This window comes from Pongo abelii, chromosome 10 (genome assembly GCF_028885655.2).
Source record: "Pongo abelii isolate AG06213 chromosome 10, NHGRI_mPonAbe1-v2.0_pri, whole genome shotgun sequence".
NCBI classification, from domain to species: Eukaryota; Metazoa; Chordata; class Mammalia; order Primates; family Hominidae; genus Pongo; species Pongo abelii.
Genome location: NC_071995.2, coordinates 9,565,563 through 9,583,788, shown reverse-complemented (window position 1 = coordinate 9,583,788; position 18,226 = coordinate 9,565,563). Strand labels below are relative to the sequence as shown.

General features: G+C 36.1%; 1 protein-coding gene across 1 annotated transcript in view; it reads left to right on the top strand.

Annotated features, from left to right (window-relative positions):
• Positions 1–18,226, top strand: part of LOC100450639 (ovostatin homolog 2) — a 51,427-nt gene that overhangs the window by 11,095 nt on the left and 22,106 nt on the right. Inside the window, 10 exon segments of the mRNA XM_063711978.1 lie at positions 752–803; positions 3,386–3,554; positions 4,370–4,454; positions 8,019–8,136; positions 12,165–12,285; positions 13,047–13,156; positions 13,499–13,657; positions 14,352–14,593; positions 16,573–16,768; positions 17,125–17,274. Coding sequence (XP_063568048.1) covers positions 752–803; positions 3,386–3,554; positions 4,370–4,454; positions 8,019–8,136; positions 12,165–12,285; positions 13,047–13,156; positions 13,499–13,657; positions 14,352–14,593; positions 16,573–16,768; positions 17,125–17,274 — 1,402 coding nt within the window.

Sequence of the window (18,226 nt, the reverse complement as noted above, 5' to 3'; positions counted from 1 at the left end):
GGCTATAAGAGCAAAAGTTCCCAGCAGTAGTAGCTGCTAGTGTCAGCCTTCGTCACAGCAGAGCATCCTGAACAGAGGAATTATCAATGTGCAATAAGAGATCTTTCCCAGTGGAACCCCAATCTGAAAGGGTCAAGTCAGAGTCAGGGGAGAAGAGAGCGTAGTAGTCCACGATTGCAAGGCAATTAATTTCTCTGTTTACAAGCAATCATACCTAGAGGGAAAATAACAACAACAACAACAAATCATCCCCTCTCTCTCTCTATCTCTTTTAGTTCAGTTTCGCATTGTGACCCTGGATACCGAGTTCAAGCCTGTTGAAGAGTTGGTGAGTTCAATAATTTCTAGTGGCACAATAAAATGTACACAAGTTAGACAAATCCATTGCTACATAAAGCTTCTTCAGGAAGCTTTCCATATGTGTGGAAATGAGGTTCCAACATAGGGTACTTTATGGGTATAGCTTCAATGCTAACCTCACGTTTAAATGGAAAACTTTCATTCGTAGTGAGTTGATGTATATATTTTTTAGGTCTTTTCATTATGTAAAGTAAACATAGGTTGTATGGAACCTGCTTTCTACTTCCCAGAAGATGTTTGGGATTTATTTCGCATTTGTGATTTTCTTGGCATTTTTAGCCATAGAAACGTTGTCCTCTGGGGAAGTAAGGGCTAGGTTTCAATACTTAAATTAAGATCTATTTAGATCTTTGTAATGCAATATTTGGCAAAAAAGAATGTGCTATTACAGTATTGATCTGTATTGTTTTTTCCTCTTTCAGTATCCTTTAATCACAGTTCAGGTAAGAGACCTGCTTTTTACATTCATTCTTTTAAAATATTTAGATAAATATTATGTGTTTTGGTTTTTATGATTCACAATTAGAAATTAAGATGACTAAAATAAGGAGAAGTGAAGTCTTTATGTGCATACACAATGTAAGGCATCAGATGAAGGTCTAAATCAAGTACTGTTGGTTTTAGTGTAAGCCGTGTGGCAAATGCATTATCTTGGTTTTTATGAAGAATAAAGCATTGAGCTTTTTCTAAGCGATGTCCATGCCTGAAATTGCTTAATTTTGGCTGCTGGCCTTTCTCAATCTTAATTTAGCCACTTCTTGTTTTAAGGAAATAGAAAACACAAACATCTAAAAATTTTGGCTAGAAGGTGATATTATTATAAAACTGACTCTGTTTTCAGAAAATAATTAAGGGAGGCTCCTCCTAACTGTTCTAGTCTCTAGAATAGTGGGGCCTTCAAACTTATTTGAAGTTGTATGCTTATCAGTAAATAAATTGTATCAACCAACTCCAACTTATATGTTTTAACCCGTATATACAACGTACACCAGTATTACTAGCTATGTCTGAAGATGGGTACACTGAAATCCAGGCTCAGCACTAGTAATTATGTATGTAAATATGTGCATCAAGTAGTCTTTGTATAATTTAGATGGCTTTGACTTTGTTATAGAGGTGTACCCTACTCTAAGCTCATCTTTATAGTAGAATAATTATCATGTCAGTCATTCATGTTGTCTGCATAAACAGTAATCTATAAATAGTATTTTCATCACACCCTCCTCAACATCCACTGGGAAAGATCTCTTATTGCACATTGATAATTCCTCTGTTCAGGATGCTCTGCTGTGATCAAGGCTGACACTAGCAGCTACTACCAGTGGGAACTTTTGCCCTTATAGCCCATAGAGAGAGTTGTGATTTCATTGCATTCCATTGAAAGTAACAGAAAGCTTAACTAAAGTTGACTTAAACAAACAAATATTCGTTGTTTTCACAAACCACTAAGTCTGAGTGTAGGCACTTAGCAACAACACAGTACTGCCAAGGATCCAAGCTTATTCTGCTTAACCTCTCTGCTTCCCTCAATGTGTTGTTTTATTTTCACTGCCAGCTAGGCGTGATTCTTTTGGAGAGAATTTCTAACCAGTGACTTCCCCTTACACTTAATTAACCAAAACTTAGTCACTTGTGTAACTCTAACTGAAAGGAAGTCTAAGATATCAATTCCGCCTTAAGACTTTTTTTATATTTTATTTTTCTTTTTGAGACAAGATCTTGCTCTGTCGTGTAGGCTGGAGTGCAATCATGAGAACACAGCTCACTGCAGTCTCAACCTCCTAAGCTCAAGCAATCCTCCTGCCTCAGCCTGTTGTGTAGCTGGGACCAGAACTACACAGGAAAAAAAAAATGCCACCATGTCTTACTAATGTTTAATTTTTTATTTTTTTGTAGAGACCTGTTCTCACTTTGTTGCCCAGGCTGGTCATGAGCTCCTGGGCTCGAGCAATCCTCCAACCTCAGCCTCCCAAACTGCTGGGACCATAGACATGAGCCACTGTGCCTGGCCCCTAGCTTTCTAGACTTTATAGTAGAGGAAAGAAAAAAAAAATGTAGTGAGTAGAGAAGTATGTTTTTGTCTTTTTTTTTTTTTGAGACAGAGTCTCACTCTATCGCCCAGACTGGAGTGCAGTGGCGCGATCTCGGCTCACTGCAAGCTCCGCCTCCCGGGTTCACACCATTCTCCTGCTTCAGCCTCCCAAGTAGCTGGGACTACAGGCGCCCGCCACCACGCCCGGCTAATTTTTTGTATTTTTAATAGAGATGGGGTTTCGTCGTGTTAGCCAGGATGGTCTTGATCTGCTGACCTTGTGATCCGCCCACCTCGGCCTCCCAAAGTGCTGGAATTACAGGCTTGAGCCACCGCACCCGGCCGTCGTTTTTGTCTTTTTATAGAGATACTTTTAGTCAGGATTTCTTTAATCACTGCTGAATGATATCAATTAACTTTATTTATTTATCATTTATTAATAAATATTAAATGATAAATAAATATTATTTATTAATAAATAAGTTAATAAATTTATTTATATTGGCATCATCAATCTTTCTTGTCATACAACCTCCACTTAGCAGCTCTTGCATGCAAAGTGTGCAATTCATGACCGACTTATGTAGAGACTAAATAAAAACCCGTGGCAATTTTTATAAGCATTTGTTAGCGTTAAGTGTCTGTTTGTGGCTCTGTTGGTGTGAGTCCATCACTTTGGACAGCACCACTTTGAAGCAAGCAAAATAAGTTTTTAATTCTTTAACTATGGAACTCTGGTTTAGAAAGATCAAAAGCAAAAGCATTACATACTATTTTTTTAGCCATTTTGGGTTTAAGTGAGATACACTTTAAGATTGGAATTGAATGCATTGAGGAAGTTATGTTGTTTCTACAATTTGAGATAATTAGTGCAATAAAATGGCTGCATTTTCTTTACTTCCAATAACTCTAGAAACTATCCAAAATATAGTGGCAAAGGGTAATACTCTCATACAAATTCTGATTCTTTATATTTTTTTCATTATTTTCTAGGATCCTCAAAACAATCAGATTTTTCAATGGCAAAATGTGACTTCTTTCCGAAATATTACCCAACTCTCGTTCCAACTGATTTCAGAACCAATGTTTGGAGATTACTGGATTGTTGTGAAAAGAAACTCAGGGAAGACAGTGACGCACCAATTTGCTGTTAAAAGATACGGTAACCAGTTGCTATTTGTAGCTGTCCTATGTAGATGAAGAGTTCAAAGGATGGACCAACACAACATTTATGTTAGACATAGGCAGGAGTAGGTGAAGCTAGAACTGGTTTTCTTTATCTCCCTTCCTTGACCTGGTTAGCTTCGTCATCAGCACTTTGCTGCTCCTCACTCTTTCCCCAGTATCCTTATTCTGATTCCTGCCTTCTTTTTCCCCCTAGAAAATATACATTTTTTCTAGAATCCCCACAATCTTCTAGGAGAGATCTAAGAGATTGCAATAGAAAGAAAATGTGAGGCCGGATGTGGTGGCTCACGCCTGTAATCCCAGCACTTTGAGAGACTGAGGCGGGTGGATCATGAGGTCAGGAGTTCGAGACCAGCCTGACCAACATGGTGAAACCCAGTCTCTACTAAAAATACAAAAATTAGCCCAGCGTGGTCGTGCATGCCTGTAATCCCAGCTACTCGGGAGGCTGAGGCAGGAGAATGGCTTGAACCCTGTAGGCAGAGGTTGCAGTGAGCCAAGATTGCACCACTGCACTCCAGCCTGGGCAACAGAGTGAGACTCCATCTCAAACAAACAAACAAAAAGAAACAAAATGTGAAATTCTGAGGATAGGGAAAAGAAAAGAAAGAGGAAGAATTAATCATTAGTGAGACACCACCATGTAGAATGGTGCCACACAATTTGGGGCAAATGATACATAGCTCATACAGATGGAGGGTACAAGTAATCATAGTAAACTATACGACTGCAATAAGGTTTGCTTGCCTGTGATTGTGCAGGCTAACGTATATTTCTCTTTGTTTCCAGTGCTGCCCAAGTTTGAAGTTACGGTCAATGCACCACAAACAGTAACTATTTCAGATGATGAATTCCAAGTGGATGTATGTGCTAAGTGAGTATTTATTCAGGAGATTTACCATCACAAGAAAACACAAAGCTCAGAGAGAATGAGAAGTGAGATTAACCATGAAACTTTAATTATTCATATGCTTGCATTAATGTTATAAGAGAAGCAATGAAACCTCATTGTAGAATATTTGAAAAATATAGAGAAAAACACAAGACATTACCTATTATTAATTTGACGAACTGCCATTAACATTGTAATGTCACTAACATTGTAAGTTTCCTCTAATTTTAAAGAATATTTTCCATGACTACAATCATACTTTTCTATTTATAATAATTAAGAAAACATGCCTTCATATTATGCCAATCTTTTCATGAATTCCGATTTTCTGCTGCACAAACATATTTTTATGTGACTATACCAAATTTAATTATTTTATTATATAATATGTCGGCTGTTTCATTTTGTTTTCCTGGTAATTAATAATTTTGCAGTATATGTCTTTGTGTGTAACATATAATAGGTAGCTTTTGAATGAAAAATTGTTTACTTAAGAAAGATTTCCAGAAAAGGAATTACCAAGACAAAATATGTAACATTCTTTTAGTCTTCTGATTGCCATACTCCTCACTAAACATGTTGTGCCAGTGTAGAATTCTAGCAGCTGGTGTGAAATTGTCTCATTGAATCTTTACTATCATGGCATATTTTCATTAAAATTAGAATATGAGCTATTGAAATGGCAAAGTGAAGGTAAGGCATCTTATCAAGTTATTCTGAATTATTTGAATTCTCTTAATGTAAAAAAAATCTACACGATTTCAGAAATTTGTATTTTGTTTTTGGAAAATTATTTTTAATGTTTTTTTTTCTTTTTTAATGCCTTTTCTCAAATTTCTAATAATAATTTATAAATAATTGGCCAGGCACGGTGGCTCACACCTGTAATGCCAGCATTTTGGGAGGCCAAGGTGAGGGGGATCACCCGAGGTCAGGAGATCGAGACCAGCTTGGCCAACATAGTGAAACTCCATCTCTACTAAAAATACAAAAAATTAGACGGGCATGGTGGCAGGCAACTGTAATCCCAGCTACTCGGGAGGCTGAGGCAGGAGAATTGCTTGCACCCAGGAGGCGGAGGTTGCAGTGAGCCGAGATCATGCCACCTCACTCCAGCCTGGGCAACTGAGTGAAACTCTGTCTCAGAAAAAAAAAAAAAAGAAAAAAGAAAAAAAATTTTTTTTGAATGTCAACTAGTTTGTTAAGCTCTGCGTATATTATTACCACAGTGCTATGAGATAGGAGCTATTGTCATCTCTATTTTATAAAGAAAGATAATAAGACACAGAGAATTAAAATAACTTATCAACAGTAATTGAGCTTGTTGATGGCAGAACTAGGATTTAGACCTAGGTTTTTCAGCTTCAAAGCTACTCTCCTAATCAATTACTGTCATATACTTTATAAAAACAGTTAACAATATTAATATTTGCCATATTTGTTAAACACTGTTTAATTTATGACATGAAAATTACTTGCCTTTGAGTATTTTCAGCAGTTTATTAAAGATACATTGATTAAAGAGCTGTCTAATGAACGTGCAAGGGTGGTTCTTAAGATGCCTTTGATGCCCCAGAGAATCTTGCAAACCAGTTTTCAGCCTTCTTTTTTTTTTCAGTAGCATTTCAAATCTTCTTTTGACTTTAGGAAATGATTATAATTTTTTTTCTAAGCTTTAATGAAGAGTAGTTGAAAATACCAGAATTTAATATACGTAATAGATGAGAGACTGTGTAGATCATTGATGTTAAAAATGATGAGGTGATAAATATAAGCTGGAAAAAATCCAGAATCCTAAACAGGTTTCACCGGAAAAGCCAAACACAAAGCCAGAGCTTTCAGTGGCATTAACATCTCATTTATTTATCTGCACAATAGTATGCTAAAAAAAAAAAACTACAACACATTGGAAGAGCAAAAATGTTTCTCAAGCATGGCCTTTGGAAAAGACTTGCAAACCACATGCTAACATGGAACTGGTAGTTCCTTAGCAGTATGTCAGGTTACAATCCATGATCCTGATTTCTTGAAATTTCTTTGATATTGTATTCTGGGTAGAGTTACATTAAGGAGTAAATCAGTATCAGCAATAATAATATCCTGCCAGGAGGCCAGGCAGCTAGACTGGAGCTGTGCTTGCTACAAAGTTATTTCTGGGCAGATTGTGAGAGCACTGTTTCTAGAAGGTTCACATCAATTGTATACTGTGTCTCAAATTGTATGATACTGTGCCTGTGTTTCTTTAGTCTTTTCTGGGATTTAGCTTGGAATGGCTAGAGAAAACAAGAAAGAATTAGATTATTTTAGCAAATAAAGTCAGAGATGACTTAGACTTTTAAGAGGGAAGAAAATTTACCTACAGACAAAGAGATTTTAATACACTGCATTAGCATTCACTGAAAGCTTTTCAAATCACAAACAAAGGGAGAATGTTTATTCTGTCCTGTTTTAAAAATTTAAGTTACATGTCTTATAGGCATATGTTAGCTTACAGATAATACTACAATAAGACTTTTATTTTATAAATAAAAGACATTAAGTAGAAATAAGAAGAAATGTTCAGGTATAATATGTGTGGCCAGATCTAAGTCTGGCCTTTATATAATCATGAAACCTGACACATGATTTTATTGGTATGAATTGACTCAGAATCTCAAAAGTGTTAGGAATTTTTAAATGGAAAGAAAAAAAGGTGAGTGGAAAGAAAAGGACACAGGCTATGGAGTGAGGCAGATCTGAGTTCAAATTTTAGTTTCATCAATTACAATGTGGAGAAGTTACTTGACCTCATTTTACAGATCAGGGTCACTGGGAAAAATAAATGATATATATCAGTGTCCAACAATTAGAAAAAAGTATTATAATCTGTGAAAATCATATTCACTTTTATTATATGCTAGTTTTACATTTGTTGTCTATTAACAAAACAAAAAACTCCAATTGACTGGATTTGCCTTTGGTTGAACCTTTACAAATCTAGTGTTGTAGTTTTGTGTTTTAGGAGAAAATGAGATACTTAAACCCGCCCTGTAAGGTATTATATTTTTGGTCAAAGTATAACCAGTTCATGCCAGCCCCATAGCCTTTATATTTATTGAGTCGTAAATAAAAACTCGTGTTTAAAATGTTGATCTGGAAATGTTTCAAGATCCTGAATCATCCAAGTTTTATATACATATATATTTTTCTGATAAAAGGGAAAGTGCTACAATGTTATGATGTTTCTATCAGATTAAAATATATTTTTAAAAAATTCAATTTAAGCATTAAATCATATTCAATGAGATTTTAGATTATTTTAGATTCTGCCTTACCCTGAATTCGATTTTTTAAAGGCAGCCAAATCCTCCTGAGATCAAATGCCCTGTTTAACCTGAACTCTGTGGGGAACCTAAACCCTCACCCATAGGTGAGAATTCGTAATTCAATTTGGTTAGACTGGGTTACTCACAGTTTAGAGACTTCCTATATAATTTCTGAAGAAGATCATAAAATATTGCTATGATATTGCTTATCTGTAATCATAACTACACCTTCCCCCATTAGGTACACCTTTGGCCAACCCGTGCAAGGGAAAACCCAAATCCGGGTGTGCAGAGAGTATTTTTCTTCAAGCAATTGTGAGAAAAATGACAATGAAATATGTGAGCAATTTATTGCACAGGTACAGACCATGATCTTTACTCCAAAAAAAAAGTTCTCACTCATTCTTCATTCTTATTTCTTCGATTTCATTTATAAGGGGAGCTTAACAATACTATTTTCATTTTATTGATAATGGAGTTTGCAGCTAAATAAAGTGAAGAAAGAGAAGAAAATACAGTGCTTAAAGCAGTTTTTTATTCCATAGACCATGTAAATTGTTATTCACCTAGAGATTCATGGGATTTTTAGAATATGAAAGGTATCGTGGGCTTTGTTGTTTTATATATTGCCTAGGTAGCCTTCCTGATTTTCCTTTGGAGAATCGTTAATCATCCTTTAAATGAGTCTGTGATACTACTCTCCATGCCACCTGGATTTTTTTTTAGTGGAAACAGCTTACTTGCAATCAACTGCAATTCAGAGTATCCCCACTATATTACTTTAGACTTGCAGTTCATATGTGAAGTCATCATTTGCTCTATCTGCAGCACCCTAACCTTAAGTGAACAACTCTTCCTATCTCTTTGAAATTGTCTTTTGACTCCCCAAAGTGAAGCTTGTGTACACCACGTAGTTCATATTTTAAGTCCAATTGTTGTCCTAAAGTTACTCATCAAATTTAGTGAACATCCTCTAGGTAAATATCAATAATTGACAAAGACAAGCAGAATCCTACCTTTACATAGGAAATGCAGACAAAGAAAAGTAGGGTGGAATTTTTCCATGTCAGCAGTACATTCTGATAGAGTTCAGTCAAACGTTTTACACAATGATGGGTGTTCCCTCAGCTAATGGTTTATTTTTTTCCCCCCATGTGAAAAAAAAAACCAATAAACAATCTGGTAGAGGCTAGGAGAAGTGGCTCACACCTCTAATCTGAGCATGTTGGAAGGCCAAGGCGAGAGGATCATTTGACTCCAGGAGATCGAAACCGGCCTGGGCAACATAGGGAGCCCCTTCTCTACAAAAATTAGCCAGGCATAGTGGTGCACATCTGTGGTCCCAGCTACAGGGAGGCTGAGGCAAGAAAATCACTGCAGCCCAGGAGGTCAAGGCTGCAGTGAATTGTGTTCATACCACTGTACTCCAGCCTGGGCAACAGAGCAAGACCTGCCTCAGACAAAAAAAAAAAAATCTGTCTGGTGGAACTATCTTTATATATGAGAGGTTTTATTTACTTGAAATTTCTTAGAGTGAGTTTCCTGAGTCAAAGAAAATATAGATAATGTTCATAGACAGATAATTTTAATTTTAATAAATATTAGCATATTGCTCTCCTAAAAGTTTTTAGGCATTCAAATTCCTGTCAGAAATACATGAGAATACTACATTTTCCAAATTACTTTCAGCAATATATTTAGAAGTTTTGAAAGTTTTTGTCATTTTGATAGACACAAACTTAGCTTGTTTTAACTTGTGTTATCTAATTTCTATTTGGTTTGAGCAACTTTTCATATTTTTGTTATCAATTTGAATTTGAGAACTCTTAATTACCTATGTTTTTCTGTTCATGTGAAATGGAAACTTTCATTGTAAGTACTGCCTTCCATCCTCCAAGCATTTTTTTCAAGCCTGTTATTTGAATAGGCAACTCATTTACTTTGTAGTATTTTTGACATACTCACCTTCCTTACGTTCCTGGGTTTCCAGCCTTAGAAAAAAAATCTCACTGGCCCCTGTGTTGTACATGTGGTTAAGTATGCTCTTAAGATTGTTTACGATTTTCTAATAGACATGAAGTTCATTTCCAATGATGTTCTAAAATGGGAATTTTTCTTCCAGATGTGGGCCGTGTTGTGTTAGCACCTATCTCACAATTTTGTTCTCTCGCTCTTTGTTCTAAATCATGCCCATGAAAGTTTCACCTATTTTATTGGTTCTTATTTTTACTATTTTCTTTCTTATACTATTTTGTGTTTCTAAATAATTTATTTTCTCTTTCATGTTATTAATTCCTTTTTCTAATATTCGTAGTTGATTTTGTTGGAGTTTAAAAAATATATTAGCTGTTTCTTTTAGTAATAAGCCCATTCAATATTTTACATTTCTTCTTAACTACAGGTGAACACCATTGATTTTGATGCAAAGCATTTTTTCATTACTTTAATATCTGGATTCTTATTGGTTTACTTTATATTTTCTCTTTGCTCCAAGGATTCCTGAAAAAAAGCTTTTCTCTTATTTTCAAAATAATTAAGGTTCCTCTGGTCACTTTCTATTATTTCATTTTAATTTGACTATATTATAATTAGACAAAGTAAAATTGCTTTTGTTGTTGATGTAATAGCTGTTAATTTAAAATCAAGAAGCACATACTCTGGAGCCAGAGCAGCTACTTAGCGCCACCATCTCTTAACTGTGAGATCTTGGACAGGTTACATGATGTACCTATTTTAGTTTATTCATCTATATAATAAGATAATAACAGTACTTGGCTCATGTGATAGTTTTGATTATCAAATAAACTGATATATCCTTATAACATTTTAAATCTGGAATAAACACTGTGTTGTAAAATATAACTAAATTTATATTCCTCTAATTATTGACATTACTGATGATAGATTAACTACAGATTTTTTTTTGTTATTTTAAATAAGCAATTTACCTTAAAAAGTGTTTGTTTTGTTGTTACACATTTGCTGAGCACTTCTGTTCCATCTGTTTTAGTGCCTTTCTAGATGATTATAATTTCTTCCTCTTAAAACACTGTTAACCAAAAGTATCTGAGACAGATCTCAATCAATTTGAAAGCTTATTTTGCCAAGGTTAAGGATGTACCCATGACAGCCTCAAAAGGTCCTACCAACATGTGGCCAAGGTGTTTGGGGTACAGCTTGCTTTTGTACATTTCAGGGAGATGTGAGACATCAACAAATATGTGTAAGATGTACATTGGTTCGGTCCGGAAAGGCAGGACAATCCAAAGTAAGGGGGTTTCCAGGTCATAGGTAGATAAGAGACAAACAGTTGCATAAAGAATAAGTCTTTGAGGCCGGGCTCAGTGGTTCATGGCTGTAATCCCAGCACTTTGGGAGGCCGAGGCGGGCGGATCACATGAGGTCAGGAGATCGAGACCAGCCTGACCAACATGGAGAAACCCCATCTCTACTAAAAATACAAAAATTAGCCGGGCGTGGTGGCAGGTGTCTGTAATTCCAGCTACTCGAGAGACTGATGCAGGAGAATCACTTGAACCTGGGAGGTGGAGGTTGCAGTGAGCCAAGATTGTGCTATTTCACCCCAGCCCGAGTGACAGAGCAAGACTCTATCTCAAAAAAAAACAAGAAGAATAAGTCTTTGTCTTTGATCAACCTTTCACTGAATACACAATTTACATGTGACAGGAGGATAGAGGAATAGTCACTTATGCCTTAGTCTGGCTCAGTAAATCTGCATTTTTACATAAACTACTGGGCAGAGGAAGCAATCAGATAAATCCGATATGCATTTGTCTCAGGTAAGCAGAGGCATGACTTTGAGTTATGTCCTTTGTCCCACGCCTGTAAAGATAAGCTATGAATTTATATTGCCAGGGTGAATTTCCAAAGAACTGTCTTAGGGAAAAGTTCTTGAGGCCCACAAAGAATTTCCCTGTGGGCAAATCGTGAGGGAGGTATGTAGTTTTTATCTTTGTAGCTACCTTATTTGGGAATAAAATGGGAGACAGATTTGCCCAGCAGTTCCCAGCTTGCCCTTTCCCTTTGGCTTAGGGACGTTGGGGTCCTGAGATTTACTTTCCTTTCATAATACCATTCAGCTTCATTTCCATCCTTTAATCTTTTCCCATCTACAATGTTTCCAGGAGAATTTCCTTGAAATCTGTAAAATACAGATTACCTCCTTCCCTTATTTAAAATGCTGATGTAAATATTCACCTCCTCCTTCTCCTCCTTTAATTCTTTGGCCATTTCAACAAGTTTATGAGGTAGAGTCATGGCACGGGGTGGGGATGTTAATATATTTGTGTAAAAACCGTATTTTTAAAAGACACTTAAACCTCTTGGATCTCTAATATTTTAATTATACGTTCTCTTTATTTTTCAGTTGGAAAATGGTTGTGTTTCTCAAATTGTAAATACAAAAGTCTTCCAACTCTACCGTTCGGGATTATTCATGACATTTCATGTCGCTGTAATTGTTACAGAATTTGGGACAGGTAATGACTGTATTTTTTGGACAACCTGGGGATATATGGCAACTTACTGGGAGAAGCTTGTTGAGTTAGCACTAAGTACAAAATTCAGATTAATTATTTCTAATTTAATACAACTGGGAATAGTTGCAAGTGCAAAAACTATTACTGAAAAATTTACAAGATTGCTCATAGTGAGAGTTCAATAAGTATTTGTTAAAAGAATGAAAGAAGAGGCCAGGCATGGTAGCTCATGCCTGTAATCCCAGCACTTTGGGAGGCTGAGGCAGGTGGATCACCTGAGGTCAGGAGTTCAAAATCAGCTTGGCCAGCATGGTGAAACCCCATCTCTACAAAAATACAAAAAGTTAGCCGGGCATGATGGTGAGTGCCTGTAATCCCAGCTACTCTAGAGGCTGAGGCAGGAGAATCATTTGAACCCAGGAGGCGGAGGTTGCAGTGAGCTGAGATCGTGCCATTGCACTCCAGCCTTCAGCCTGGGTGACAGACCAAGACTCAGTCTCAAAAAAAAAAAGAAAAAAAGAAAGAAAGAAAGAAGGGAGAAAGAGGAAAGAGATTAATTATTTAATTTGGAGTGGGAAAATCAGATTTAACCACTAATTATTTCTTGTTATTTAAAAAGGAATTGTGATTATGCCATTGTAAAGTGCTCTATATAAGCATACTTGATCAATATCATGATGCTATTCACACTGGGCAAGCTGGTCACATTTATATTGCTGTGGATGGTAACTTAGACATTTTCACTCTGCTGTGTTCATCATTCCTTACAGGTGTGCAGATCAGTGAGCGGACCTCAGTTTTTATCACTCAATTGCTTGGAACTATAAACTTTGAGAACATGGATACTTTCTATAGAAGAGGGATTTCTTATTTTGGAACTGTAGGTTTGACTAAAGAATACATGCTTCCATTTCATTTTCTTGGATCATAGATTGCCCTTTGAAAATTTCTGGTCACTTTTTTCCTACTTTTATAATACATTTTAAGCATTACTATGTCTGAGGTGCTAGAAAGTGCCCTAGATTGAAAGAAGCAATAGATAACATTATAGTTTTTTCCATACTTTATATTATATAGTTATGTATTTAATGGAGCATCTTTCTGTCTGTTGGAATTTAGGAAAATGACTAGGGATTACATTTATGAGTAGAAAACTATTTCTCTGTAAAAATTTAAACATTTTGTGTTTTAAGTCATATTAATTATTCTTTTTTTTGTACAGCTTAAATTTTCAGATCCCAATAATGTACCTATGGTGAACAAGTTGTTGCAACTGGAGCTCAATGATGAATTTATAGGAAATTACACTACAGATGAGAATGGCGAAGCTCAATTTTCCATTGACACTTCAGACATATTTGATCCAGAGTTCAACCTAAAAGTAAGACATCAAAGAACAGAAGAAGACCATTAGACATCCCACAGAGGATTTGGATATCAGAAATGTTAAACATTAGGAATATCTCAAAAGATAACTTGTATACAGAATATATTTTAAAGAAAATTTAAAATGTAGCTTATTTTATAAATTTGCTTGTTCACTAAATAATTTATGAGAATACTTGTTCAAGAGGATGGGAAGCTAAAAGTCTATCACGATTGTTATAAATTTGCTAACAACTAATATTTTCCTCTAGGAAACAAGAAGTAGCTCATGAGGATGATTTTACTTTCTTCCTCAGATCATTTCATGCATAGATAGGGGAGATCCTATACTTTCTCTTTTTATTTTCTGCTGCTTAAACAGAGTTTTGCAGTTAAATAATTTGTCAGTGTTCACATGTAGCTGAAAGAAACAGAACTGAAGCCCAATTCTGTGGCTTCAATGAAAGAGCAAAAAACACAACAATTCACCATCAGTCTAATAAAATATTTACACAATCTTTCATGGTCACGTTTTGTATACAAAGAGCAAAGTGCTATTATTATTTTGATTCCAATAACTTAACATTAAAATGTCAGCCACAAGCTGAGATTCCTCCCTACTCTGGAGAGTTGAGAAGCCTCCATTCTCAGTAACAACTGTCTTCGGATGTCATGATACTAAGACCCTTCACTTTCTTTTGTCATCTCAGGCCACATATGTTCGACCTAAGAGCTGCTATCTTCCCAGCTGGTTGACGCCTCAGTACTTGGATGCTCACTTCCTAGTCTCACGCTTTTACTCCCGAACCAACAGCTTCCTGAAGATTGTTCCTGAACCAAAGCAGCTTGAATGTAATCAACAGAAGGTTGTTACTGTGCATTACTCCCTAAACAGTGAAGCATATGAGGATGATTCCAATGTAAAGTTCTTCTATTTGGTGAGTCTCAGTCAGTGGGTTCCTGGAATCCTGTTTGATTGCACATCTGCTTAGCCCAGCACAGCTTAGAAAGCATGCATCAGTCATGCCACGGTGACCAGAGTAAGGGCAGCTTTCTCACTTTGCTGGTGAGTACTATTCGATCCATTAACAACAAACAAACACATAGAATGATCTAAGGCAATTTAAGTTTCCCTAAGGTTGAAGAACTTGCTGTTCAGAGTCTGCTTGTTTAAGCATTCAAATGTAACTCATATCAAGTATTTATGACACTCTGTAATAGTAAAATATTGGGCAGATGCCAGAAAGTAAGGTGGAAAGCTTATTTTGATAAGCAGTAAAAGGACTTTGTTCTCTTGGTTCTGTCCATTTTGTCTTTCTAAGGAAGAGCCCCTAACCTTTGCGGCACCAGGGACTGGCTTCATGGAAGATGATTTTTCCACAGATGGGGTGGGGATGGCGGGATGACTTCAGGATGATTCAAGCATATTACATTTATTGTTCACTTTATTTGTATTATTATTACATACTCACCATAATGTGGGATCAGTAAGCACCCTGTGCTTGTTTTCCTGTAGCTAGATGGTCCTATCTGGTGGTGATGGGAGACAGTGACATATTATTAGGCATTAGATTCTCATAAGGAGCACGCAACCTAGATCCCTCACGTGTGCAGTTCACAGCAGTGCTTGTGCTTCTATGAGAATCTAATACCACTGCTGATCTGACAGGAGCTCAGGTGGTAATGCTTGCTCACCACACTGCTCACCTCCTGCTGTGTGGCCTAGTACCTGACAGGCTATTGACAGGTACCTACCAGTACACAGCCTAGGGATTGGGGACTTCTGCTCTAAGGCCTGTTGAAGAGTGAGAAGACACAGACCGGGAAATTAAGACATTAACTTGAATCCGCCACCCTCTCCTAGTTAGCATGCAAGTTAATGCATCTTGGATGGATTGTTTGAACTCTTTAAGCCTTGGCTTCCTCAGGTGTACAGTGTAATTGGAGATTATAAGACTTACCTCTTAGGGTAAGTGTTCTGTGTCAGGCACTGTTATAAGGATTGTATAGGTGTTAACTCATTTAATTAGCCTTATAGATATCTCCATTTTACAGATAATGGAACAGAGGCAAACAGGTAAAACACCATGTGTTAAGTCACAAAGTTAATGAGCAGGTGAAGGTGTACTTGAAACCGGACAGCCTTGACAATTTCAGAGCTTTATGTGCCACTTTGCACAGTGCATTGCACATAGTTCACAAAGTTTCCAGTACATAATAGAATCTCAATCAATTTTATTCACTTTCTCTGCTCTTTTCCAACTTATGCAAAGTCTATTTTTAATATTTGCTTGTGAAAGCTACCCTATCTTATGGAACAGAATTACCATTAAGTAATGAATTACCTAATTGCAATAAGAGAATATGATGACATTAGATAATATATTGCATGTTATGTTTTCTTTGTTCCACACAGATGATGGTAAAAGGAGCTATCTTACTCAGTGGGCAAAAGGAAATCAGAAACAAAGGTATATATAATGATTCATTTTAAAATATGTGCTCCAACTTCATTTTTTCTTGTTAAGGAAATATAGACATTATATATATGGGAATTATATATATTAAGAAAATATATTTATATATAGTCAAACGTATATGTGTGTGTATATGTATGTGTATATATATATAGTGAAAAGAAGTTAGAACAAGCACTTATTTCAATTTGTGGATGAAGGGAATAGTTAGCACAGCCTGAGGGAAGCTACTAAATGTCTTGATGAAGGAGAGTTCTACCTGTTTCTTTTATTGGCAGATCATTGAGTACATTAGAAAAGTGGTGTACAAAATCCCAGTATTGTTATTATCTAAATTATGCAGTCTTCTTTATTTGTATACGTACTTCCTATTATTTGATTTATTTGTCTTGAAAACAGGGCCCAATTTACTCTTTCTGTCCATGAGCCACTCTCTTTTATCTAAGTGTACCAGTGATTCAGGAAACTTTCAGCATTTTATCTCTTCGTCTCCTATTTACACAGCCTGGAATGGAAACTTCTCATTCCCAATCAGCATCAGTGCTGATCTGGCTCCTGCAGCTGTCCTGTTTGTCTACACCCTTCACCCCAGTGGGGAAATTGTGGCTGACAGTGTCAGATTCCAGATTGACAAGTGCTTTAAACACAAGGTGATGTTTCTCCTATTTCTGGCCCGAGAAGTGGGAACAGTTTGCTCCCTGCTGTCTTCTTGTGTGACTACTATCACCTTCACGCGGGAAACTCACACGCAGTGCTGGCATAATTGAATTATTAGGGGATGCGAGAATCACCAAACACAATGCATGATCCTTGGCAGCAGTGCCAATCCTGAGACGGCAGCAGGGTGGTGAAGGGGGTCTCCTGCAAAGAAAGCCGAGGGTGAGAGTGGGCCGGGGAAATACAGTACAGAAATCTATAAGGATTTATTCAGGAGAGATTAAATGTATTCAGATCATCTTTACATAAAATGGTCTCTACTCTCATCTCTTTTTTTTCTCTACTTTAGGTTAACATAAAGTTCTCTAAAGAGCAGGGCCTACCTGGCTCCAATGCTAGTCTCTATCTTCAAGCAGCCCCTGACTCATTCTGTGCGCTCCGGGCTGTGGACAGGAGCGTCCTTCTACTGAAATCTGAACAACAGCTGTCAGCTGAAAGTGTAAGCTCTCTGACTTCCCCATTTTTCATGTTTCTCTGGACTCCCAGAGGTCTTACCCTTCAGATGATGTCTTGAACATGTTGAAAATATTGAATGTTTTCTTCCTTTGTTCCTTCATGGATTATACATTTATTTTTCTTGGCTATCCTAAGAATATGCTTATAACAATACAGAATTTGATAGATAATTATAACAGTTTAGGAATTTTACAACTGTGATTCTTAAAAATCATAGGAGTAATCACAGATGTGGAAACCTGGAATAAAATGAAATCTCTATGTTCAAGGATACGCTTGGATTGAGTGTAAAGTTATTATCTATAAATGGATATTGTATTTTCTTAAACATTTCCAGACCTGGAATTCCAGAAGTTCACGTCAAATTTATTTCGGTTAATGATTGTTGGATATTTTCCGTTTATTTCTAACACAATTACATATAAATAACTATTGAAATTTAAGATCATATTTAAATGTAATTTAATAATCTAATTTTTTCTGATTAATATTATACCTGTATAATATAGAAAATGTGCAAAGTATACAAAGACATAAAGAAGGAAATCTTTAAAATCATTTATAGTCCTAACACTTAGGCATCTTTATAGTTTTGCTGTGATTTTTCGAATCTCTTTTCTGAAGGCATATATATTTTACAAACTTGAGATCTCACCAAAAAATACAGTTTTGTATTTTGCTTTCAACATTCTGTAGTAAGTCCAGTTTTAAATATAAAATTATAGAATTCAGTAATAATATTGAATAACTATGGATCATGATATAAAACATATTTTTCTCAATGCAAAACATAAATACATTTAAGTTTTCTATTACAGGGAGCAAAAATACTTTTAGTTAGAAGCTTTCGGAATCTGAGGAGGCATCAACAAATAAAGGATAAATTTATCTATAAATATGGAATATTTATAGATATGCTCACGCCTGTAATCCCA